Raw genomic sequence first — 26,764 nt, forward strand, 5'->3', positions numbered from 1 at the left:
TTCCGGTTTGATGTCTCTGCTTCCCAGCCTGATGTGCCAGCTTCCCAGTCTGACATTTCTGCTTCCCAGTCTGACGTGCCAGCCTTCCAGTTTGATGTCTCTGCTTCCCAGCCTGATGTGCTGGCTTCCCAGCCTGAGGTGCCAGCTTCCCAGCCTGATGTGCCAGCCTTCCAGTTTGTCCCTGCTTCCCAGCCTGATATGGCAGCTTCCCAGCCTGATGTGCCAGCCTTCCGGTTTGATGTCTCTGCTTGCCAGCCTGATGTGCCAGCTTCCCAGCCTGACATCTCTGCTTCCCACCCTGACGTGCCAACCTTCAAGTTTGATGTCTGTGCTTCCCAGCCTGATGTGCCAGCCTCCCAGTCTGATGTGCCAGTCTTCCAGTTTGATGTCTCTGATTCCCAGTCTGATGTGCCAGCTTCCCAGTCTGATGTGCCACCCTTCCAGTCTGATGTTCCACCCTTCCAGTCTGATGTGCCAGCTTTCCAGCCTGATGTGCCAGCCTTCCAGTTTGATGTCTCTGATTCTCAGTCTGATGTGCCAGCTTCCCAGTCTGTCTCTGCTTCCCAGTCTGATGTGCTAGCCTTCCAGTCTGATGTGCCAGCCTTCCAGTCTGATGTGCCAGCTTCCCAGCCTGATGTGCCAGCCTTCCAGTTTGATGTCTCTGATTCCCAGTCTGATGTGCCAGCTTCCCAGTCTGATATCTCTGCTTCCCAGTCTGATGTGCCAGTTTTCCAGCCTGATGTTTTGATATTGGTGTTCTAGTCTGAAGTCCCCATGTCTCAGCCTGAAGTTTCTGTGCCCGTGTCTCAGCCTGAAGTTTCGGTGCCCGTGTCTCAGCCTGAAGTTTCAGTGCCTGTGTCTCAGCCTGAAGTTTCAGTGCCCGTGTCTCAGCCTGAAGTTGCGGTGCCCGTGATCCAGCCTTCCCTTACGGTACTTGCTGTTCGGCCTAAGTTCCCGGAGCTTGCTGCCCAGCTTGAAGTACACATGCCTGCTGCCAAGCTCGATGACCTGGAGCCCTCTGTCCGCCCTGATGCCCTGCCTGAAGAGCCTGTTGCACAGCCTGACATACCCCCATCCAATGTTCTGTTTGACGCTATAGACTATGGACAATTTCAGCCATTTGGAGCATCCGGAGGACGCTCCTTTGAGGGGGGGTACTGTCAGGAAAGGGTCCGTCCACTGGTAAGATCCATCATTTGGCATGCAGTGCTGAGGTCCACCAGCAGGTGTCTCCTGGCAGTTTGTAACTATCAGGAGCGACTTTCCCTGCTGGTGTTATGTCATCATTGGGCCACAGTACTAGCGTCCACCAGCGGATGGATCCTGGCAGTAGGGAGCAGGCAACACTTCCTGCGCTCAGGTGTTACTTGAGGACAATTGCTGCAGTCTTATAAATACCCGGCAAGCCCACACATGCTTGCCTTGGTATCTCTCTCCCTGGGCCCTGACCTTGAGCCTGCTATCCTGACCTTGAGCCTGCATCTGACCCGACCTGATCTAATCTGATCCCATCCTGGACTTGTCCCTCCTGTTTGCCTTGGATCCCCCCATCCATCTCTCCTTGCCCTGTCCTGTTTATTCCCCATCCTTACCCATCTGCTGACCCCCCCCCCCCCCCCCCCCGTGTATGACCTCGGCCTGTTTTTTTTTTACGATTCCGGTATTTCCCATTATTTGTATATACCATTGTTGTTTGTGGGTTTGGGTTGGTTGTGCACTGTTATATTCACTTACTTGTCACCTATGTAAATAAACACCATTATAATTCACTTACATGTGTTTCTGGTTTCCTCTGTGCAGTCCACACAGTCTGGTCTACTAATTCCCTGACACAAACCTTCTGGCACAAAGTCATTTGGAGTGATAAGACCAAAATTTAGCTTTTTGGCCAAAACCATAAATGCTAAGTTTGGAGAGGAGTCAACAAGGCCTATGATAAAAGGTATACCATTCCTACTATGAAGCACAAAGGTGGATCGCTGATGTTTTGGGAATGTGTGCGCTACAAAGGTACAGAAAATTTGGTCAAAATTGATGGTAAGATAAATGCAGTATGTTATAAAAAAAATACTGGAGGAACATTTGCATTCATCAGCCAGGAAGCTATGCATGGGACATACTTGGACATTCCAACATGACAATGATTCTAAACACAAGGCCAAGTCAACCTGTCATTGGCTACAGCAGAATAAAGTGAAGATTCTGGAGTGGCCATCTCAGTCTCTTGACCTCAATATCATTTAGCCAATCTGCAAATGTGTAGTTCATTCAAGACAGCGCAAGAATTTACAGGAACTGGAGGCTTTTTGCAGAGAGGAATGGCCATCTTTACCATCTGAGAAGATAAAGAGCTTCATCCACAAATACCACAAGAGACTTCAAGCTGACATTGATGTTAAAGGGGCAATACACGGTATTAATAACTGTATTTTAAACTTTCAATTAGAGTCATTTGAGTAGTGTCTGTTGTCATTATGATTTAAAAAGGGTCAACACAGTTGATTGATAATAAATGCCTTCAGCCAAACACTAACCACAAGTGAAAGAAAAGTTTTCGTTTTATCATTCATAGTATCTAAAAAATGGGCAAGAAATCATAAATTCTGCCAGGGTATGTAAACTTATGAGCACAACTGTTTACTGTAAGTGCATGTTAATGTATTATTCTTTCAATTCTTGTATTTACTGTAACTGTCAAAGTCAGGTGTCCACAAACTTTTGGCCAAAAAATGTATATATATTTCAACTATGTATTTAGCGGTTTGTCTCTCAGCATTATTATATTGTATCACAGTTTAAAAAAAATAAAAATATTATAAGCTGCTGGGATAAATTATAGAAGAGTGTGTTGTGACAGATCAGTCAGGGTGTAAGAATAAAATACTCCAAATCAATACAATCTTGTGTTTAGATTTTACAGCATTTATTTCATCTTAGTTTTTATCCTTTAGCTCAAACAGAATGAGAACTGGTGAAAATAATTCACTTTTAAAGTACAGTAGGTATTTCCTCTTGTTTCCACATTGATACCATAATCAACTTGTCATACTTACAACGTAGTTAGATTTTACTTTATACATGGGACTCTGGAGCCTAGCGAATAAGAGAGCCTGGGAACTTCCAAGCCCTCATCCTGGAAGACAAAATGGCTGGTGATGCTCAGAAGGCAAGAGGGCCCTGATACAAACAGATTACATCACATGATCACCAGGAGAGACGGGGACTGCACCAGTACCTCATAATTCTTTCCAGGAGATTGGGAACACAGAGCGCCATGTGCTCGAACAGGGGCAGCATCCTCTTTGGCTCTGACAAAATAAATTCTTGCTGCCAGAGAGGGATGGAATGAACGAATAAGGGGCCTCACTGGCAGCAAAATGTTGGCTACCCAATACCGACACTCTAAAAAATCTAGACAACATTGATAATCTCAGTTCAGAGTTCTCCCATTTAAAACATTGCCTGTGACTGACATTTTTTTTAAAAAACATTTTTCTTTTTTTTTTTATAGCGAAACTCTGAAAAATAACCTATTTAGTGGAAAACAGAATGTAAAATAAAAAAGAGGCAACAAACAAAGCTACAAAGAATCACGGTACGAAGATAGGCAGGTGCATCAGAGCATCATCCCGTTCCCGCGAAAAGGGAAAAAGGTGAGCAGAGAGGGGGAGAAAAAAGAGAACATTCACGCTCACATACACACTCACAATCGCACATTGCTTAATGCACATCGGACACTGACAACCACACGTACAGCAAAGAATTTGTGGAGCGGAATCCACCCTAAACCTACCTTCGTGCTCCATTAAGTGGCATGTAAGGAGGTTTCTAAGAAGCAATAACACAGGTATTGCTCTTTATCTCTGCTTTCTATAAAGAAAAGAAAATACCCTAAAAAAAAACTTCATAGGGTTCATTGCACCTTTGCACCACTACAAAAAGTGAGCTGTTATATTGACAACCACCATAGGCACACTACAGTGCTGCTGTGGCCAGCATGTATTTGTAGAAGCCGTGGAAAGTTTTCAGGCTTAGCAGCCTAGAGAGAGAGAGAGGTTTCCTGCGGGATAAGCCCGTCCTGCCCTTCTCAGCATCTCTGTAACACTGTTTTGGGAGATGCCGCTCTTCATGAGGCCAGAAGGAAACTGCAGCTGTGCCTAGTATAACAAATATAAGGAAAGTTTTGAAGCACGGTCCTTGTTGAAGAGCTGCAGATGGCACAGGCTGGCCCCAAGGCATCCTGTTACCCAGAGTTCCAAGCTGGCTGTTCCTTTGGAAGCCTGCAGGTTGTTTTTGTGCAGACAGTAAGAGCATGGCCAATGCGTTGGTTTAGTTGGAGGTAACCGAAGACTGCAGGAGATCAGAGTGCAGAAAAGCCGCCAATTCAGGCCTTGAGTTGATGCCATTGTGCTACAGCTGTTCTTGGATGGGAAATCATATCTTTCCAGTGTTTCACCTCTCCAGGACCGCTCTTCCAAGATAGGTAGATCTGCAAAGAGGATACAGTCAGTAAGAAGAGGAGCTCGTTTATATCTATAAACAAGAGCTATCAACAATTTGGGTGGGTTACTATGCTAGCAGCTGGCTGGATACAATAAGAAGTTGTTAAACTACAACTGTTTAAAGCCTAGTACACACTAGTAGTTTTTTTCATTCAACCCAGCAGGGCTGAACGAAAAAGACAAAAACCTGACAGCTCTGGAGATGCGACTGCACTAACTATCTGACGTTAGTACAGCGTTCGGCCCTGATATTCTATTGTGTTCTGATGGGGGGGGGGGGAGTACCCACCAGAACACTCCAGTCAATTGATCAGCAGACCATTTTCAGTCGTGCCCCTTCGACAGATCTACAGATATAATAGTTATCTGCCACTACTTCATGATATAGCAAAACAAGAACTTAAGCATATGGTTTCTGGATTCTATTGAACTGGATGATGCCACTCAAAATTTGGCCTGTGTGTACTAGAATTAAGTGCTTGTTGGGTTCCAGAATACCTCATGAGCCAAAGAATTTTAGATTCGATTAGCAAAGCAGCTGACAGGGCATAATATCTTTATATGCATCCGGATCAGTATATATATATATATATATATATATATATATATATATATATATATTCTCTGGATCCATGTACAGTATACAAGCCAGGGTCTACCAGCATTTCCTGACTGTATATCTTTTAGTTGGGAAATGGATGATAAACAAGCTTTCAGTGATGAAATTAAGGCAAACAAGATATATATTGAACAAGACAATGGGCACATCATCATTTACTACACCTGAAACCTATGTTACATTGCTACTACAGAGTGTGATGTGCTGAACTATATTAATAAAAAGGATTTACTGTACATCACTGCTCAGTTCAACTAACCTGAAGTTCCCCATCAATTTTCTTATGTTGCAATATAATATGCATAGTTCATTGTGTTCTCTTTTCTCTATCTGACAACAGTAGTGAAAAATGGTTGCCTAGGCACTGTCTTTATTTTGTTATATCAACTTACTGACTATACGACTTCACGTTCATTTTTCATATATATCATTTCTGACTGTAATTCACCTGCAGCTCCCTTATATTTGGCATCCAATTAACACATCTGTCCTATCTCCGCTCTATGCAAAGAGCTGCTGTCACCCCTCTCATCTGTCACTGCGTTGTACAAATCCCTTCCCTGGCTTGCCACATCTGCCTCCATCACTTCAAAATCCCACACACTTGTATGTAAATCCCTTAACATGTTTCACATTTCCTACTTTGATCTTTCCATGCATGTTATTGACAGTGAAGGTAGGCTCAAAAATCAATAGATTGAACACAAGATCATAGGGTAGTCACAATTGGCACAACAGTATACATAACTGCCATGAAGCCTGATGGTATGAGGGTTAATTGATCTCCTTTATTTCTGAAGAATGTAGCAGCTTGAGGAATGGCACCGCAATAATATAACTGAAGGTTTAATGGGAGATCTACACTTATAGGTGATTATATAGTAGTGGCAGATGTCCTTGGAATTTGATTTATATAACACAGAATGCTCCAGGGTCAGTTCTGTCCTCTGGAAGGACATGTCCTCGTAGAAGACGATGGCAGAGCCCTTAAAATGCAACTTGCAGATTCAATTTCTAAGGGTTAAGGTGGTTGTAAAGTATAAATATCAGCCATGCACGCTACTTCAACAGTTGGATATTTTGGGGTGCTGGTCTAAAAAAATCTGTAAATCCAAATATTAAAACTGCATAATTAGCTCCATTTATGCATGCAGCGTAGTCATCCTGGTTTTAATAATTTATTGTTACTAAATAAAGAATGGGAAACTCAAGTGCTAATATGAATATACAATGAATACCAATAAATAAAGTTCAGCTGCAGCTATTCTGATTTGCTCTTCCACCACATATAATTCAATGAAATAAATAATTAGTTAATAGTGCGCTAGAACTTATAATACTAATCCACAGTGCAAAATAAAATAAGCGCATATATTAAATTGTCCATACACATATGATTGCTGAAAAAAAGCTCTGATAGGTAAACTCTGTATCAAAAATCCTTATACTGTGATAATGAAAAAAAGCTCAATTGAAAAAGCGCAGACAGAAAGTCACCACCACCTCAGTGTGAACTGCCTGCTCACCTTCCAGGAATTTTCTGAAAAAAATCCTTATAATGGTCAGCCTTTATGTGTTCCGATCCTGGGTAATGGTACAAACAATTTTCCTAGGCTTCTCCAAAAGTGATTTGACTTCTCCAGGGTAAGTTGATTCTCAAAATAATTAATACAACATCATCGCGCAAGATTGATAATAAACTGATTGCTTCCACTTAGTATAGAGTAAAACACTCACATTTAACTCAATATATAACGCATATTGAATGATCAGCATAAGAACGTAGCTCTCCTCCTTGCTATACATCCAGCGTGTTCAGCATAACAAACACCCGGAAGTGTCGTCTCCGACTTCTCCCGACGCGTTGCGTCACAGGACACGTGACTTTCTCAAGGGAAATCGAAATGTCTGGTAAATACCTGTTTTTCGTGCCCTTCCTATAATGGGGTGACAATGCTAATAACAGACTCTTAATGCTGTGTAGCATTGTTAACCCATTGTGCACTGATGCAATAGCATGGCTGAAAGATCTTGTAGTCGCAGTATTGCATCACTCAGCCATCGGCTCTCAGGCAACAGTTCGCTCTATGGTCCTCCAACGTGGTGGGAAATCGCTAGAAGATGTAGACACTGATAAAAAAGCTCTGCCCACAGCCCTTACACATCTAACTTTATAAAAGAAAAAACAGCCACATGGATACAAAAAAATTATTAAAATAAGGTATTTTGAAGGCTGTTTTCATACTTTCCTTACCCTGGAGGTGTTTGGGCCCTTGCAAAGATAAGATCTTTTATTTTATTTTTTTTCAGAGGATTTACATATACAGTAAGCAATGTAATGAGCTAGTAGAACCTTCCTCTGGATCTCAGTTGATATAACTGGGAAGACTTCAATTGAGAACTTCTACCACATCAGAATAAAGCACAGACTGGTGACTTGGCTATGATGAACACTTGACACATTTCTCTCTGATGTCTCTCCATCAGTTACCATTTGCTGGAAGTGTCCTTTTATTTTTATTTTTTTAATGCAACAGGGTTTTGAAAACTGCAACTGTGAACCAATTTTATTAGAGACATGTAGCCGCACCTATAAAATTTACATTTAAAATTTCTGACTTTTAAGGATCATTGCACCTTTTAACAGTTGTATTTTTCACTCTTACTAAAGTGTTACTAAGCCCAGGACCCTGCATTCACTATCTGGTTTCCCACAGTACACAGAACATGGAAATGCAATACATTTTGTAAATATAAACTGCTAAATACCTTATCTCATCAGCAGTATATAGCAGTCTTAAAGAGGTTGTAAACCTCCATTTTCAATTTGTACCTATAGGTAAGCCTATAATAAGGCTTACCTATAGGTGCAGTAAATATCTCCTAAACGTGCATTGTTAAGGAGACATTTACTTTGATGCATACTAGCACATTATGCTTTTACTTTTCAGGGAACAAAAAAGGAAGTAAAACCCATTAGGGTTTACTTCCTCTTTAAGACTTCTATCAGTGCCTGGTTAAAGTTTTCATACTGCATTGGCTGTCCTATCAGGATGCAGGACCCCTAACCCACTGTCTGGACAGTGCTGATCACATGCACCCTCACTCTACAATCAAACACTCTAGCAACACACACTAAACTGAGCATGTGCGGCCTGACTCCATTAAGTCTGTCTTATCCGGACATGTTTTGGGGAGTGTGGAAGAAGAGGAGAAGCAGAGAAGACATGATCAAAAATCCTTTTCTCTTATATTCACTGACCGACACAGCTCCTCTCTTAGCCATTGGGTTTTTAGCCTTATCACTAGGAGAATACTAGGCATTAGTTGTAACACAACACTCAGAACTCTTAGTTCCGTCCAGGGGGGCGGTCCCTTGGGCTACAACCCTCCACCCTGCCATGCAGTCATCAGTTTTATTTTGCCTAGTGAAGGAGAAGGACTTAGGAACCCCGCGGGCCCATCGGTCTGTGCTTTTTTGCTTTCAAAAGTTTTTATTGAGTTTACATATCCATGAGAAACAAAACAGCACAGTACAGGTATTCTTACATACTTGTTGGAGGTAACAGTCACTGATATAAAGTGCCTAAAGGGTTGCCTAGGATATCAACAAGGAAATAAAACATACACACATTCCAGAATAGATGTCCTTTTCGCTTGCTTTTGACATATAGAGGTTTAATCTGGGTGTCACTAATCAGCCCTCCCCCGCACCCCGACTGGGAGCATACTGTGCGGGGGAGGAGACCCGCGGCATCCGGCGTTTTCCACCAGAGGTGAGGGACCTCCAGAGCCATGGGGGAGGGGTACTACTTTAGTGGTGTGACTGATTTGCCCACACCTCATCTCTCCAGTATTATATAACACGTAAAGCAAAATAGAGGAGAGCCATACGGGTCCTGGGGAGTGAGGCAACCCAATAAAACCCAACCTAACAAAATAAAACAAGATTCTGTACCTGTAAACAAGGGGTGAGAGGTGTGGGAAACGGGGGATAGGGAGGGGGAGGGGGCGTGTCCGCAGTCGAGCATCCTTCAAAATCGAGGGTGGTCCAGGGAACTAGGGTCGGACTCCCGGAATAAGTGAGATGCCCATATATTGAGCCCAAGGCTCCCACGTAGCCTCGAACTGAGCCGTGGTATCTAGTAGAATGCCGGTAAGTTTCTCTTGCACCATTATCCAAGAATTTTTTTTAACGGCGGCTGCAAAGGAAACCTTAGGGAGTTTCCAAGCTTTGGCTATTGTCATTTTGGCGCCCAGGAATATAAAATGAATTAGTTTACGAGTATGTTTCGGGATCCCAGGGAGATTAGCATTGAGTAGTGCAACGGCAGGGCTTCTCGGGAGAATATGGTTAGTGATATTCTTTATTAAGGCTAGGATTCTTTTCCAGAAAGGCCTAATTCTGGGGCATTCCCACCAGATGTGGGCCATGGTCCCCATCAGGTGGCATCCCCGGAAGCAGCTGGGGTCAGCTGAGGGGAACATCAGGGAGAGTCTCGAGGGGGTTAGGTACCACCTGGTGAGGACCTTGACATTGGCTTCAATTAGTGAGACATTTGTAATGCCTTTAAAGGTTCTGGAGAAGGAGGCCTGCCACTGCTCTACCGTCATGCTAAGTGCCAGTTCAGTCTCCCAAGCTGTCATGTAAGAGGATCTATTAGGTTGATGAGCAAGGGCCTTGTATACCACTGAGACTGCCCCTCTCTGTTCCGTGGCTTGTCCGCACCATGATTCGTACGGAGTGCAGCCTGAGGAGGCCTGCTTACCCGTCCAAAGCTGTAGGAGGAAATGGCGGATTTGGTAGAACCTAAAGCGTTCTGAAGGAGGCATCTCTAGTTGGTTCACACAATGTCCCAGGGTAATAGGGCCCCGAGCGTCCAGAAAGTGCCCTATTCGATATAGACCCTTATCCAACCACCATCTAAAAGCCGTGGGCTCCTGGCCCGGTGGGAAGTCCGGGTTGTTGAATAATTGAGCTAATGGTTTTAGGTGTGAGATGAGGTGGGGGGATTTTTTCAACCTGTCCCATAGATGGAGCGATTGTGAGAGAATCGGGGATAGGATGGGGGGCCTGAGCCTTGGGGGGGACCAGAGGAGCGATTCAATGGTGTAATCCGGGGCTGCTTGATTCTCCAGGGATACCCAGTCTGGTTTTTCAGAGCTATTGTAAATTATTGAGAGCTGTGCTATTCTGGCTGCCTGAAAATACCAGAGCAGTCTCGGCAACCCCAAACCTCCTTGTGATTTGTGGGTGTACAAGGTCTGCTGGGGGATCCTATGGCCTCTTCCTCCCCAAATAAATTTGTTTATTTTAGCTTGGAAAGATCTTAGGTGATCCAGTTTGATATTGATGGGTATAGCCCTGAAGAGGTATAACAATCTCGGGAGCAAAGTCATTTTGATGGAGTGTATCCTACCCAACCATGATAACTCTCCCTTCTCCCATTGTCCCAGATCCTCCTCGAGTTTTCGATAAATGGGGGGGAAGTTAGCGTCGTACAGCTGTTCCACCTTGGCGGTTAGGTTGATGCCCAGGTATTCTATAGAGGAGTCGCTCCATTTAAATTTGAACGAGCTCTGTAGCGCTAATTTAGTTTCATGTCTGAGAGAGATATTCAGGGCATGTGATTTAGTGTAATTAACCGTGAGACCCGAGACGACTGAGAAATCTTGAAGGAGTTTACATAGATTGGGGAGGGAGACTGTCGGCGAAGTAAGGAAAAGAAGTAAGTCATCGGCAAAGAGACCGCATTTGTGTACCCGTGTCCTGTCTGTGACTCCTTGTATATCAGGGTTTGAGCGGATTGCAATGGCCAGGGTCTCGATCGCCATTGCAAAGATTAGGGGGGATAGCGGACAGCCCTGCCGGGTGCCCCTCGCTATTTTTAGTGGTTCCGAGTGCTGGCCCTGTATGCGAATCAAGGCTGTAGGATTAGAGTACAGCGAGCCCAGGATTCCTTTAAAGCGCGGTCTGTGCTTTTTTATGCAGAAGATTGTCTTTTCACGCAAGATGACTGATCCTGTGATCTGCTATCAACAGCCGGCTGGGTGACAGGCTGGATACCCTTAACCTTGTTGTCTCCCCAGTCTGACTATCGAGAGTGTGCAGGACGCAGCTACGCGCTCGGTGTTGGTCGGTGAGCTTTTATGCTCCGGGGCCCACATATGACCGGGCTACTGATGTCTGCGTCACAGTAGGCCAAGGCCAGCAGACACTCTGTACTGATCAGTGAGTGGTTCTGCAATGGAGTGTCTCCCAGCTCTTCAGGACTGGTAAGTACAGCTCTCCCTGCCCCTATCTCCCTCCCCGAACCTCCACTAGGGGGAAGCTGCATGTGGCTGTTGAGCAGTGCATGTGTGCATATACAGGGGCTCTCTGGAGGGCTCTCACCTGGGATGGAACTCCTCAGGGTGGTGAGTCTGGCGGGAAAGAGCTCCTCAGCCAGCGACAGCAAGGAGGGTGGGACTGTCACTGTCCAAAGTCCCCTTTGGTGGCAGACAGGGTAGGGCCAGCATGGCTTCAGAAACTGTTGTTTCTTCTCCTGAAATCCAAGTAATTGCAACTGGGTCACCTGCGAACTGCGCAGTGCCCATGGACACCCTGACGGTGGTCCTCAATTCGTTCATTGCCAAGATGGAGGCGGTGCGTGGGAAGAAAGGTGCACTAAAGCGGCCCCGGCCCCCCCCATCCTCTGGGGAGAGCTCTGATGCAGACTCGGGTCCTGCTGAGGCTGGTGACCCTTGCTCTGTCTTGTCAGATGGTGCTGACCAGGACCGTTCGGACAGTGAGGATGAGTCCCCATTAAGGTCCAGGCGCGACAAATCGCTTGTTGGAGCACTTATCACAGCTGTGCATGATACCCAGAAGATTCAGGAGCCAGCGGATCCCTCTGCTGATGTACCACTCCCTTTTGGATCCCGCAAGCCAGCACGTTCACCTAAGGTGTTCCCGTATCTCACTTAATTTGACAAGTTCATTTACAAGGAATGGGGTCGTCCGCAACTGACCTTTTTGGTCCCCAAATACATGGCGGTACGTTACCGTTTTGAGGAGAGTCCTCTCAAGAAGTGGTCGGCTCTTCCGGTCGTGGACCCCCCAGTATCCAGGTTAAATAACCACGATCCCGGTTGAGGGGACTCCTGCAGTTAAGGATCCCATGGACAGGAAGGCCGTGGCAGTGGCTCGTTCCCTGTTTACGGTTGTGGGGTCAGCCGTGCGACCCGTACTGGCACCCGCACTTGGGTCACAGACATTGACTGAGTGGGCAAAACTTTTGCACCGCGAATTGGGAGAGCAGCAGGCTTCTCCTGTCTGCGTGGAACTAGCAGACCAACTAGTGCAAGGTCTTAAGTACATTTGTGATGCAGCCCTGGATACTCTTCCTCTGTTGTCCAGGGCTTCAGTGTTAGCTGTGGTGCTGAGGCGCCTCATTTGGCTAAAATGCTGGTCTGCTGACTAGACATCCAAAAAAGCCCTGATGGATCTTCCCTTCCTTGGCGACCGGCTCTTTGGAGCCTCTTTGGATGACATTATTAAAAATGCCACCGGTGGTAAGAGTACCTCCCATAGGCCAGGAAGGCTAAGGAGCCTCACCGTAGGCAAGGGCCCTCTTTTTCTGCTCACAAACGGCTTTTTTGGAGCTTTGGCAAAACACCCCCAGCCCGACAGGTCGACCACGGACGGCCAAAAACATTGCTGGAACTGCAAGCCTACCAAGCCTACGAATAAAAGTGCTACCTCATGAAGGTTTGCCCCCACCTATGTCTCGGGTGGGGGGTCGCCTTTGGGAGTTTGCAGCCCGGTGATCCTGCCGGTTTTCCGACCAATGGGTCTGCGATCTGATTTCCACAGGCTACAAGATAGAGTTTCACTCTTGCCTGCCAAACAGATTCTTCCCCTCCAGCATACCTGTATCCCAAGCTTGCTGGGAGGCCCTCTTGGGGGCAGTAAGGGACTTGCTGAATCGCGGGGTGATTGTACCGGTTCCGGATCCTACTCAAATCTGTTTGTGGTTCCCAAGAAGGAAGGGGTACATCCAATCTTGGATCCAAAAGACCTCAATCACTTTGTAAAAGTGCAGAGGTTCAGAATGGAATCAGTTCACCCAGTAGTCGCTGCACTCCATCAAGGGGACTCCCTGGCATCCTTAGACATCCAGGATGCGTACCTGCACATACCCATATGCCTTCGGCATCAAACATTTCTGCGGTTTGCAGTCGGGGAAGCCCACTACCAGTTTGTGGCTCTTCCTTTTGGTCTGGCATCAGCCCCCCCCCGAATCTTTACCAAGGTATTGGCTCCAGTTTTGGCTTTGCTACGGCAACGTGGGATCGCGATTGTGGGATACCTAGACGATCTCCTCCTGAGGACATCTTCCGCCTCAGAATTAGTGGAGGATGTGGCGATCACCATGCGGACCCTGCAAGAATTTGGGTGGCTGTTGAACCTAAAGAAGCCGGTGATTGTACCGACCCAGCTTCTGGAGTACCTAGGCTTGCTGCTGGACTCCATGGAAGCGAGAGTGTTTCTCCCTTCAGACAAACTGCAGACTCTCAGATCCGCAGTAAAACTGCTGATTAACCGCAAGTGGTCGTCACTCCGCTTTTGCATGCAAGTACTGGGCCTCATGGTAGCCTCCTTCGAGGCAGTGCCGTATGCCCAGTTCCACAGAGTCCTGCAGAAAGAGATTTTGACAAAATGGGACAAATCTCAGTTGATATAGTGGTTGAGGTCCCCGGTGATTCAGTCAGGAAAATCATTCCTACCTCTGAGATGGACAGTGATCAGAACGGATGTCAGTCTATCCAGCTGCGGGGGAGTGATGGGGGTTCAGTCGGCTCAGGGCCTCTGGTCGACGGAAGAATCCAAGTTGCCAATCAATCTGCTCGAATTGAGAGCGATCAGGCTGTGCCTCTCCACATGGTCGATGAGATTGCAAGGAGCGTCCGATCAGGATCCAGTCGGACAACGCCACTGCGGTGGCATACGTCAATTACCAAGGGGGCACAAGAAGCTCAGCCACTGCAGGGGAGGTCGCTCACATACTTCGGTGGGCAGAGCGACATGTACCGGCCCTGTCAGCCATTTACATCCCATGAGTGGAGAACTGGCAGGCGGACTATCTGAGTCGACAGATGCTGGACCCAGGAGAATGGGCGTGGCACCCGGAGATATTCAGGTTACTGTGCCTGAAGTGGGGCACACCAGACATGGATCTGCTGACCTCCCGTCTCAATGGGAAGGTGCCAAGATTCGTATCCAGGTCAAGAGATCCGTGGGCAGACGCATCAGACGTGCTAGTGGCTCAGTGGGATCAATACCAGCTGATCTACACCTTTCCTCCACTGAAACTGTAACCACTTCTGCTTCGCAGAGTGGAAGCCGAGGGGATCCCAGTGATACTGGTTGCCCCAGATTGGCCTCAGCATCCTTGGTATGCAGACCTGGTGCGTCTGGTGGCAGACGTTCCCTGGTGACTGCCGTTGCGAGAGGGCCTTCTGTCTAAAGGTCCGATTCTCCATCCTGCTTTACCATTGCTGGCTTTAACAGCATGGCTATTGAGAGCCAGGTGTTGAGGAACCGGGGTCTGTTGGACTCGGTGATTCCAACTATGTTAAGAGCACGAAAATGTTCCTCCCGGAAGATATACCATTGTACCTGGAAGGCCTACATCTCCATGTGTGAGGAGAAAGGATGGCATCCGCACTCCTTTTCTATATCCAGGATCCTGCTGTTTCTTCAGCAAGGAGTAGACCAGAAATTGGCGTTAAGCACCATTAAAGGGCAAATTTCAGTCTTAGCTGTCTTTTTTCAGCGACCCCTGGCATCTCACTCATTAGTGAGTACCTTCGTTCTGGGGGTAAGACAAGTAGTCCATCCGGTGCATCCACCTGGTGTTATCGATGCTTCAAAAGCCGCCATTTGAAAATATCAGGGAGATTCCCCTGCTGACTCTTTCCCAGAAAGTGTTTTTTCTAGTGGCCATCACATCAGCCAGGAGGGATTCGGAACTGGCGGCCTTGTCTTGCAAGTTGCCCTATCTGGTTATCCACAAGGATAAGGTGGTGTTGCGTCCTCAACCATCTTTCCTACCAAAAGCGGTCTCGGCTTTTCATATCAATGAGGACATTATATTACCATCTCTGTGTCCTAAGCCGAAGCACTCTAAGGAGGTGGCCCTTCACGCTCTGGATGTGGTTCGGGCTCTGAAGGTGTATTTGTTTGCCATGGCTTCCTTTCGGAAGTCGGACTCACTGTTTGTTTCGGTGGCTGGTCCAAAGAAAGGCATGGCGGTCTCGTCAGCCACCATTTTCAGGTGGATCAGACAGATTGTGGTACAAGGCTACGCCTTGAAGGGGCAGGTGCCCCCCTTTCCAGTCACGGCCCACTCCACAAGGGCAATCAGAACGTCTTGGGCCTTCCGACACCAAGTGTCTGTCGCTCAGGTGTGTAAAGCGTCGACTTGGTCGTCTGTCGTCTGTCCACACGTTTACCAAGTTCTACTGCAAGTATATTGCAGGAGGCCATATAGTTGCAATTGAATATGCAATATATATTTCCTGTTTTTCCTGTTTTTTGATAAAAACATAGTACTGTTATGTTAATGCTCTGTTGCATTACTTCCGCAGTTTTGGTGCGGTTTTGGGTAATCACTCCTGTTGAGGATGCCCTGGTTTTTGTAGTGTTTTTTTTCCACGCACTGTTGTTTTTTTGTGGGTAAAGTTTCACTAGTTCACACTTGCCATGGTAGTTGAAGTTTTTTTTTTTTTGCAAATATAAATTTTTATTCAACTCCAAACAGGGGAAGACGGTCCCCGGAATACATCATACAATAACAAATTAAGTACAATCCAGTTAACCAAAACTCGATACAGGTAAAAACTGCGACTTTAGGACTGTCATATATCAATCATACCATGGCGAGACATAGCGAGTATGCCATGCCAGGGTCCAGGATCATATGAACCCCAGATCCCCCCTGCACCATCCATCCGCATAAAGGGGTAGGGGGCCGTCCTTCCCACTTTTTCAAAAAAGAAAGAGTAACGGGGGGGGGGGGAGAGGGAGAAAAAAAAACAGAAAAAAGAAAAGAAAGAACAGAAAAGACGCAGTGGCAACCACTGCCCAAGGGGCCCTGTCAGGCCAACCCCTGGCGCTAAGGTGAGAGCAAGCGGTGCCCCTCCAGCGAGAATATAAAAACATTCCAGCTGTCCCAGGTTTGTTTAAAGATCTCCTGTTTATCTTGTGCCGTAAGGATCAAGTCCTTCATCTTTTTGATGTCTTCTACTTTCCTGACCCAATGAACGATAGAAGGGGGGGGGGACTTTTTTTCCAATAGAGAGGAATACAGGACTTCGCAGCATTTATCAAATGTCTTAGGATGGACTTTCTGTATTTTTTATTGGGAATCTGTGAGAGGTGCAGGAGAAAGAATGCCGCCTCTTCTGGAATCGGAAATTCCGTAAATTTCTGTGTAATGCGTCCAGAAATCCATCAACCTTGGGCAGGACCAAAATATATGGATCAACGTGCCTTCTTCTTCCCCGCATCGCCAACATCTGTCAGAGGTAGAGGGGAAGCATTTATACAGCTTAGATGGTGTCAAGTACCAACTGGTAAGGAGTTTAAAATTTGTCTCCTGTATCCTGGTGCACAGCGAGGACTTAAGAGCAAGAGTAATAATGCGTTGTCTTTGCGTCAGGGAAAATGAGCAATTAGGATCCCTTTCCCAACTGGACAGACATGGTAAATGGGGATGCCCCGGAGGTGTATTTAGAAGCGCATATGTCTGAGAGAGGATATGGGCCAAAGGGCCTTCGCTTGTACATAGTGCCTTAAAGTCCGTCGGACTGGCGGTCAAAGTCTTGGGGATTAGGAATAGAATGGAAGAAGTGATGCAGTTACACCGCTCTCCAGAAAGGCAGCTGGAACTTTCCCGCTGGATCGGTCAGGGTTGAGATAGATGGCTATTTTCCGTCTCTAACATATTTAGACGCATGGTCCAAAATGGAGCTTCTGAACGGGTCATATTCTTGGGCGTAAATCCCCGGCTCAAAATTTAGGTGTCCAAGGATAGGGAATAAGGGGGAGGTCAGAGATGTAAGTATATTTTGGGTAGCAATCTGCTGACAGATTTTCAATGTAGCCCCTATAGTGGGAAGCGACTTCAAATCCTTGGGCAAATCTTTGTAGCACCACAGGGCGCTTTTCAAGGGGATGCGGGAGTAAGCCCTTGTACACACGGTCGGAGAATCTGTCGGAATGAGTCTTATCGGACCGTGTCATCAGATAATCCGACTGTGTGTGGTATGCATCGGACTGATTCCGTCTGAATCTCCGTCCGACCCGAGGGACGGGAGTATATTTTACTTATCCAAGTCAACATTCGTCCCCCTAGGCCTATGTGACGGAGGACCGAGAACAAAAACGTCCAGTTAACCCGATCAAAGGCCTTTTCGGCATCTGTACTCACAAAAAGACAGGGAGTCACGAATGATTTGGCTTTATGCACCAGGTTAAGTACTTTAATTGTATTGTCCCGGGCTTCCCTGGAGGGGATAAAGCCTACTTGGTCGATATGTATTAGAAACAAAATAATAGTGTAGCGCTAATTATATAGTGATATAAACACAAGAACGAAAATTTGTGTGTAAACAATCTTCAAATGCTAAGAAAACTAGAAATGTAGCCTTCTATCATGTGATTAAACCGTATATAAGAGGATAATATACTTGAAATGGGATATCTGAGTGAAAACAATCATATATAAACAACAAAGAATAAAGTCCTCTATCATGTGACTGATACACGTGAAGTGAGATGAGAGGTCTTCTTCAGGTGAAATAGACGTTTCACTAATCAGGTGTGGCAAGATGTGTCAACTTGTCTGGAGTAATCAAAAAAGTAGATGGAATACTCTTACCAGATGCGGTGGACTCCCCAGTCTTACGACAGTAGAGTCAGGAACGCTTAGGGTCTGCACATGCGACCAGATGGTAGATTGGAAGCAGTCCAACGGGATTCCCAGAAGGCTCCGAGTGATGAAACAACCGTGACCAGCGTCTCTTCAGGGGGATCCCTCAAGTTGTCCGGATCAAGTGTGGCCCATTTACATTCCAGACCCCAAATGTAAAGGGGGTTGACAAGGATGGTAGGAACAAAAGAAAAAAGAAAGCTCCAAATGGTGCAGGTCAAAAAAAGTTAACCATGAGGTATTTATTAAAAAGTCATAAAAAAGGACATAAATTATGACAAGTGATCACAAAACGGAAGCGTCAATAAGAGCAATGTGGGGTACTAGATGCAAGCCCGACGCGTTTCGACAAAGAGTGTCTTCAACAGGGGCATACTATACTCTTTGTCGAAACGCGTCGGGCTTGCATCTAGCACCCCACATTGCTCTTATTGACGCTTCCGTTTTGTGATCACTTGTCATAATTTATGTCCTTTTTTATGACTTTTTAATAAATACCTCATGGTTAACTTTTTTTTGACCTGCACCATTTGGAGCTTTCTTTTTTCTTTTGTTCCTACCATCCTTGTCAACCCCCTTTACATTTGGGGTCTGGAATGTAAATGGGCCACACTTGATCCGGGCAACTTGAGGGATCCCCCTGAAGAAACGCTGGTCACGGTTGTCTTTTTGATGTCTTCTACTTTCCTGACCCAATGAACGATAGAAGGGGGGGGGGACTTTTTTTCCAATAGAGAGGAATACAGGACTTCGCAGCATTTATCAAATGTCTTAGGATGGACTTTCTGTATTTTTTATTGGGAATCTGTGAGAGGTGCAGGAGAAAGAATGCCGCCTCTTCTGGAATCGGAAATTCCGTAAATTTCTGTGTAATGCGTCCAGAAATCCATCAACCTTGGGCAGGACCAAAATATATGGATCAACGTGCCTTCTTCTTCCCCGCATCGCCAACATCTGTCAGAGGTAGAGGGGAAGCATTTATACAGCTTAGATGGTGTCAAGTACCAACTGGTAAGGAGTTTAAAATTTGTCTCCTGTATCCTGGTGCACAGCGAGGACTTAAGAGCAAGAGTAATAATGCGTTGTCTTTGCGTCAGGGAAAATGAGCAATTAGGATCCCTTTCCCAACTGGACAGACATGGTAAATGGGGATGCCCCGGAGGTGTATTTAGAAGCGCATATGTCTGAGAGAGGATGTGGGCCAAAGGGCCTTCGCTTGTACATAGCGCCTTAAAGTCCGTCGGACTGGCGGTCAAAGTCTTGGGGATTAGGAATAGAATGGAAGAAGTGATGCAGTTACACCGCTCTCCAGAAAGGCAGCTGGAACTTTCCCGCTGGATCGGTCAGGGTTGAGATAGATGGCTATTTTCCGTCTCTAACATATTTAGACGCATGGTCCAAAATGGAGCTTCTGAACGGGTCATATTCTCGGGCGTAAATCCCCGGCTCAAAATTTAGGTGTCCAAGGATAGGGAATAAGGGGGAGGTCAGAGATGTAAGTATATTTTGGGTAGCAATCTGCTGACAGATTTTCAATGTAGCCCCTATAGTGGGAAGCGACTTCAAATCCTTGGGCAAATCTTTGTAGCACCACAGGGCGCTTTTCAAGGGGATGCGGGAGTAAGCCCTTGTACACACGGTCGGAGAATCTGTCGGAATGAGTCTTATCGGACCGTGTCATCAGATAATCCGACTGTGTGTGGTATGCATCGGACTGATTCCGTCCGAATCTCCGTCCGACCCGAGGGACGGGAGTATATTTTACTTATCCAAGTCAACATTCGTCCCCCTAGGCCTATGTGACGGAGGACCGAGAACAAAAACGTCCAGTTAACCCGATCAAAGGCCTTTTCGGCATCTGTACTCACAAAAAGACAGGGAGTCAAGAATGATTTGGCTTTATGCACCAGGTTAAGTACTTTAATGGTATTGTCCCGGGCTTCCCTGGAGGGGATAAAGCCTACTTGGTCGATATGTATTAGAAACAAAATAATAGTGTAGCGCTAATTATATAGTGATATAAACACAAGAACGAAAATTTGTGTGTAAACAATCTTCAAATGCTAAGAAAACTAGAAATGTAGCCTTCTATCATGTGATTAAACCGTATATAAGAGGATAATATACTTGAAATGGGATATCTGAGTGAAAACAATCATATATAAACAACAAAGAATAAAGTCCTCTATCATGTGACTGATACACGTGAAGTGAGATGAGAGGTCTTCTTCAGGTGAAATAGACGTTTCACTAATCAGGTGTGGCAAGATGTGTCAACTTGTCTGGAGTAATCAAAAAAGTAGATGGAATACTCTTACCAGATGCGGTGGACTCCCCAGTCTTACGACAGTAGAGTCAGGAACGCTTAGGGTCTGCACATGCGACCAGATGGTAGATTGGAAGCAGTCCAACGGGATTCCCAGAAGGCTCCGAGTGATGAAACAACCGTGACCAGCGTCTCTTCAGGGGGATCCCTCAAGTTGTCCGGATCAAGTGTGGCCCATTTACATTCCAGACCCCAAATGTAAAGGGGGTTGACAAGGATGGTAGGAACAAAAGAAAAAAGAAAGCTCCAAATGGTGCAGGTCAAAAAAAGTTAACCATGCGGTATTTATTAAAAAGTCATAAAAAAGGACATAAATTATGACAAGTGATCACAAAACGGAAGCGTCAATAAGAGCAATGTGGGGTACTAGATGCAAGCCCGACGCGTTTCGACAAAGAGTGTCTTCAACAGGGGCATACTATACTCTTTGTCGAAACGCGTCGGGCTTGCATCTAGCACCCCACATTGCTCTTATTGACGCTTCCGTTTTGTGATCACTTGTCATAATTTATGTCCTTTTTTATGACTTTTTAATAAATACCTCATGGTTAACTTTTTTTGACCTGCACCATTTGGAGCTTTCTTTTTTCTTTTGTTCCTACCATCCTTGTCAACCCCCTTTACATTTGGGGTCTGGAATGTAAATGGGCCACACTTGATCCGGGCAACTTGAGGGATCCCCCTGAAGAGACGCTGGTCACGGTTGTTTCATCACTCGGAGCCTCCTGGGAATCCCGTTGGACTGCTTCCAATCTACCATCTGGTCGCATGTGCAGACCCTAAGCGTTCCTGACTCTACGGTCGTAAGACTGGGGAGTCCACCGCATCTGGTAAGAGTATTCCATCTACTTTCTTGATTACTCCAGACAAGTTGACAAATCTTGCCACACCTGATTAGTGAAACGTCTATTTCACCTGAAGAAGACCTCTCATCTCACTTCACGTGTATCAGTCACATGATAGAGGACTTTATTCTTTGTTGTTTATATATGATTGTTTTCACTCAGATATCCCATTTCAAGTATATTATCCTCTTATATACGTTTTTTTTTTTTTGTTTCAATCGTTTTTATTGAAAGTAACAAGTAACAGTTACACGTTCATTGAATACTCAGCATTGACAATACAAATGTGTAGTAATTTTGAACCAACAAAACGTTATGCGGCAAAAAATTGTAAAAATAGAGAGAACAAAAGAGAATAAGAAAAAGAAAGAAGAAGAAATAGGTTGTCTACCCGTACATCAGCGATATACACAATATTTAATCATGAAGTAAGATCAGAAGTATAATATTGATTAAGAGCAAGTATAAAGAAAGCGTGAGTATCCTAAATTATTAATAAATGTCGATATCAGTTAGAATTATATTTAACCCAGTTTTCCCATTGCTTGTCAAATGTTGAACCCCTCAAAGCGTTAAACGCAATGAGGTGTTCAAATGTGTAATTCCTATGCACCATCTTAGTCACATCAGAAAGATTTATCACTGTTTCAGTTTTCCAGTAACGTAGTATCAAGGCTCTGGTTTCCAATAAAATATGACTGACCATTGGTCTATATTTTGTAGGGAAGTTTTCCAAACCAATATGTAATAATGCCAGTTGCGGGGATGGTGAACATTGATTCTCTGTGAGAGAGGAAATAAGTTTGAACACCTGGTTCCAGAGGCTTCTTACGTTGGGGCAGTACCAGAACATGTGTAGCAGATTACCTACCCCCCCGCATTTTCTCCAGCACTGTGGAGACGCACCTAGGTAGAATTTAGACAGTCTTAGAGGGGTATATTGCCACCTATTCAGAATTTTTAAAGTCATTTCCCAGTGTTTGATACAATGTGTGGACGAGTGTATGGATCTAAAGGCCGACCTCCACTGAATATCAGAGAGGTCCACCTGTAGGTCCCTTTCCCAGCTGGACATGGCTGCAGACCGTTTGAAAATAAGTTTGTCCTGCAATTGATTGTAACAGAACGAAATGCCTTTAGACCCTTCAACCTGACCGGAGTAAAAGCGCCATAATGATTTTGGGACCTGGATGTCCGGGTATGGAAGTAAGTGAAGAAAATTGATAATGCGTAAACATGTGTACAATTCTGCATATGGTAGATTGTGGTGTGCAGCTAATTGCTCTACTGTTCTAAGTTTGTTACCTGAGTAGACATCCGATAGAGACCTTATACCATAAGCCATGAGAGATTTAACCGATAACATAGGTATTTTCTTTTCAAGTATGGTCAAAGGGATTTGTATTGAAAGTTTTTGGGTTTCATTTCGTTTAAGATTATAAAAGGCTCTCCACGCTAACATAGATGCCTTCACAGGTGGAGACAGATGAGTCAAGATCCATGAGGACCAGCTATCACTTAACAACATTAGCTTCAGGTCAGTAGTAGGCGATAGAGCTTCTTCTATATCCACCCATATTGGGGGTTCTGATGAACCTATCCAATGTTTGAGAGAGTCTAGTCTAACTGCCATTAAGTAGTCATGCAGGTCTACCATGCCTGCACCCCCCACCTTTTTGTGTGCAAGTAGGTTGTTGCGTGAACATCGAGCCCTTTGTCCTTTCCATATAAACTTCCAGCACATGTTGGATAGTTGGGTAAGGAAGTATACAGGGATATGGACTGGGAGGGAGCGGAATACATACAAAATTTGTGGTAATATTAGCATTTTAAATGCGGAAATTCTCCCCATCCAAGAGATTTCCTTCTGGGAAAGCTCTTTAAGTTGTTTTTCAAGTTTTGGGATTAGTTGAGACATGTTAGTTTTCACTAGGTTGGCTACAGAACTGGTTAGCGTAATGCCTAAGTATTCTATACCTGTATTGCTCCATGTATAAGGTAGAAGTGATTCTAGTTTAGCCTTGATCTTGGAATCCACCCCCCTCTTATATACGGTTTAATCACATGATAGAAGGCTACATTTCTAGTTTTCTTAGCATTTGAAGATTGTTTACACACAAATTTTCGTTCTTGTGTTTATATCACTATATAATTAGCGCTACACTATTATTTTGTTTGTAATTTTGGACTTTGTTTGTTTGAAGTGTCAGCAGCTGTTTTTTTCACCTGTATTCCAATTTAGCGCAGTGTTTTCCCCCCTACCGATATGTATTAGAGACTGCAGGTGCTGCGCCAATCGCGTGGCGAGGATTTTGGAGAATAACTTCAGATCCAAGTTTAAAAGGGAGATGGGTCTGTAACTCCCACACAGGCCTGGGTCCTTGCCCTCTTTGGGAATCAGTGAAATATGGGCTCTAAGGGTATCCCTCGAAAGTCCCCTCCGGAGTTCAGAACATTAAAAAACTGCACCAAGCGCGGGCCGAGGGCAGGGAGAAAGGTCTTATAGTATATCCGTCCGGGCCCGGGGGCCTTACTCATCTTCAAAGAGCTTACCGCCCACTGCACCTCCTCCAACGTAATAGGGTCTTCCAGACATTCCCGCGACTCCAATGAAATGGTCGATAGACCCAAACCGGCCACATACCTATCTATTTCCTCCTGACTGGACCCGGAGTCGGGCAGATCATGATAAAATTTCCCAAAAGCATCGGCTATCTGAGTTGGAGTAGAGGCCCTGGGACCAGTCCCATCTACCAGCTGCGATATATAGGAGGAAGACTTCAATTCCCTAACAGACCGAGCCAAAATCTTCCCACATTTGTCCCCCGACTCATAGGTCAGTTTCCGACAAAACTGGAGTGCCGCCTTTGCTTTATAATGAAGTAGGTCAGTGATCTGGGCTCGAAGTGTCCCCAGTTCATTCTCTAGAAGCCGCGTGGGAGCATGTTTGTGCCTCGCCTCAGTAGAGGCAAGCTTGGCCAGCTGTTCGATCCGCGCTCGTTTGATTCGATCCAAATGTTTGATCAGGACCCCGCCGAGAACCGCCTTGTGGGCCTCCCAAACCATCCCCGGGTCGCAATCCTGCGTTTAGTTTTTCTGAAAACACAGGTCAATCTACCTTGTAACATCTGCCAAAACTTCTGGAACTTGGAGGAGGCTCTCGTTGAGGCGCCAGAACAAAAACCGGGGTGAGGGATTCCTCAAGAGGGCGTAGGTAAGGGCCACGGGAGCGTGGTCGGACCAAGTGATATGGCCAATGGATGAAGAGTCCACCAGGTGCAGTTGGTCATGAGGGATTTGTGAGGGGGGTGTAAAAAGAATAGTCCCTTTCTCCTGAATGTTGCATACGCCATACATCAACCAGTTGGTCCTGTAAGAGGCACTTGGTTATCCTCTTTCTTATCGAAACAGGGACCGAGGAGCATGAGGTAGAGGTGTCAACCGAGGGCGCAAGGGGGATGTTAAAGTCCCCTCCCACTATCAGCTGACCCTCCCGAAAGTCCCTCAAACAATCAAAGGTAGTTCTACGAAACACGTCCTGATGAGCATTGGGGGCGTATATTGTAGCGAAGGTAAATAGTAGTTCCCCTATATGGCTCTTAAGAAAAAGAAAGGGGCCTTTAGGGTCCACCCGGGACTCCAGGAACACCCAGGGTAGCCTGCTAGAGATCATAATGGAGACACCCTTGGTCTTAGCCGAGGGGTTAGTGGAGTGGTAGACATGAGGGAAAAGTCTCGACCTAAGGAAGGGGAGACTCGTCTTTTTAAAATGTGTTTCTTGGATAAAGGCCACATCAGTGCAGGAATTCTTCAGTTCCCACTGGAGGATACGCAGATTTTCAGGAAAATTCAGCCCCTTAACATTAAAAGAGGTGAGCTTAATAAAGTCTGCCATCGCGCTTTTGAAGTATATAGATGGGCGTCAAGAAGGAGCCACTCAAGGCAAAACCAAGGTAAGTATCAAGTGGGTGACAGGTAAGGAAGACCAGAGTGTGAAGAAGGATGGAGAGAAAAAAAGAGGATGAAGGGTATTAAAAGCAGGGCCCTTCAGCCCCTGGGAGAGAGAGAGTAGAGAATTAAAAAGAGAAAAAAAGAAAAAAAAACACTAAAATAGCAAAAAGTGGCTATAACGCATACCAGCAGTACGCTGGGTTTAAAGTGTCATCCTAATTGGGGTGTTAGACAGGTCGGAGAGGAGGCTCCCGAGACCCATCCCCCCCACTTCCGGCCATAAAAGGAGTATCATCTTGTAACGGCATGCATGTAACAGGTCAAACAATGAAAAGCAAACATATTCAAATGAAAAACAATATAATAATAGTAACTGGTAAACTTAGACTCAGCAGCTCCAAAGGGTCCACCGGCCCGCCTCAAAACATAGGCACACCCGAGGGAGCCTTACACAACAACAGGGTCACCACTGGATGGCAGCCGTTTTTCCCACCCCTCGTCTGGCACTGCTTGGGGACGTCCCAATGGCTATCTCTTAGCTGTGTCGGTTGGTGAATATAAGAGAAAATAGGATTTTTTGTACTCACCGTAAAATCCTTTTCTCTGTAATTCACCGACCGACACAGCACCTGCCCCTCCTTTTTATCTTTACGTTATACTGCTTGTTGACGTACTGATGACTGCATGGCAGGGTGGAGGGTTGTAGCCCAAGGGACTGCCCCCCTGGGCGGAACTAAGAGTTCTGAGTGTTGTGTTACAACTAATGCCTAGTATTCTCCTAGTGATAAGGTTAACAACCCAATGGCTAAGAGAGGAGCTGTGTCGGTCGGTGAATTACAGAGAAAAGGATTTTACGGTGAGTACAAAAAAATCCTATTTTTTACACGATGCAGAGGATTAACCCCCTAGGTCCCATAGTGAGTATAACAAGCATCCTTTACTACATATACAGACTGATTTTGCTGTTGTGGGTTTAGTAACACTTTAATCGTTTCATAAACCATCTTCACAGAAGTGTTTCTATAAGACATTGGATGTATACATACTACCCTATATACAGTATATCCTATCACAAGGCAGTAAACAGGTACATCACAACATTCCTGACTAATGGCATCGCTGCACCCAATCACATGGCTCCTGCCTGATGCCCTAGGTGCCTGCCAAGGCTGCTAGTAAAATACGAGAACTCTTTTTTTTTTATAAGGACCTGTGTCAATCATCTTTAATGAGCAAATGCAGCATGCTTTTGGCATCAGTTAGCGACACCTCAGGGATCAGCTGCTTTTGCATTGTGTCATAGCTTTATATAGGGAGTTCTGAAGCACACAAAACACAGGTCCTAAAAGGCATCCAGCGTCTCCCCCGCCACCTTCTTTTCTTCCAGGGGTCCTGATACCAGAAATAAGGCAACCCTTCAACCAACTGCAATAACATCATGAGGAATAATGATTACCTTTGATAAGTAAGTTAAATGATCACTTGATATTACTGACATCACAAATACGCAACTTACAACATGTAAAAAATAATGCATCCCATCA

The 26,764-nt window shown here is 45.4% G+C and overlaps 1 protein-coding gene across 7 annotated transcripts in view; it reads right to left on the minus strand.

The window, feature by feature from the left end:
* Window positions 1-2,901: 2,901 nt before the first annotated feature.
* Window positions 2,902-26,764, minus strand: part of SYT7 (synaptotagmin 7) — a 564,911-nt gene continuing 541,048 nt past the window's right edge. For all 7 annotated transcript variants that reach the window (XM_077460750.1, XM_077460749.1, XM_077460751.1 and 4 more), the window contains one exon: window positions 2,902-4,489. In XM_077460750.1, coding sequence (XP_077316876.1) covers window positions 4,385-4,489 — 105 coding nt within the window. In that variant the 3' untranslated portion in view covers window positions 2,902-4,384. The remainder of the gene's footprint in view (window positions 4,490-26,764) is intronic.

The sequence above is a fragment of the Lithobates pipiens genome, unplaced genomic scaffold, assembly GCF_037356315.1.
Source record: "Lithobates pipiens isolate NorthernLeopardFrog02 unplaced genomic scaffold, aLitPip1_a1.2 Scaffold_10, whole genome shotgun sequence".
NCBI lineage: Eukaryota > Metazoa > Chordata > Amphibia > Anura > Ranidae > Lithobates > Lithobates pipiens.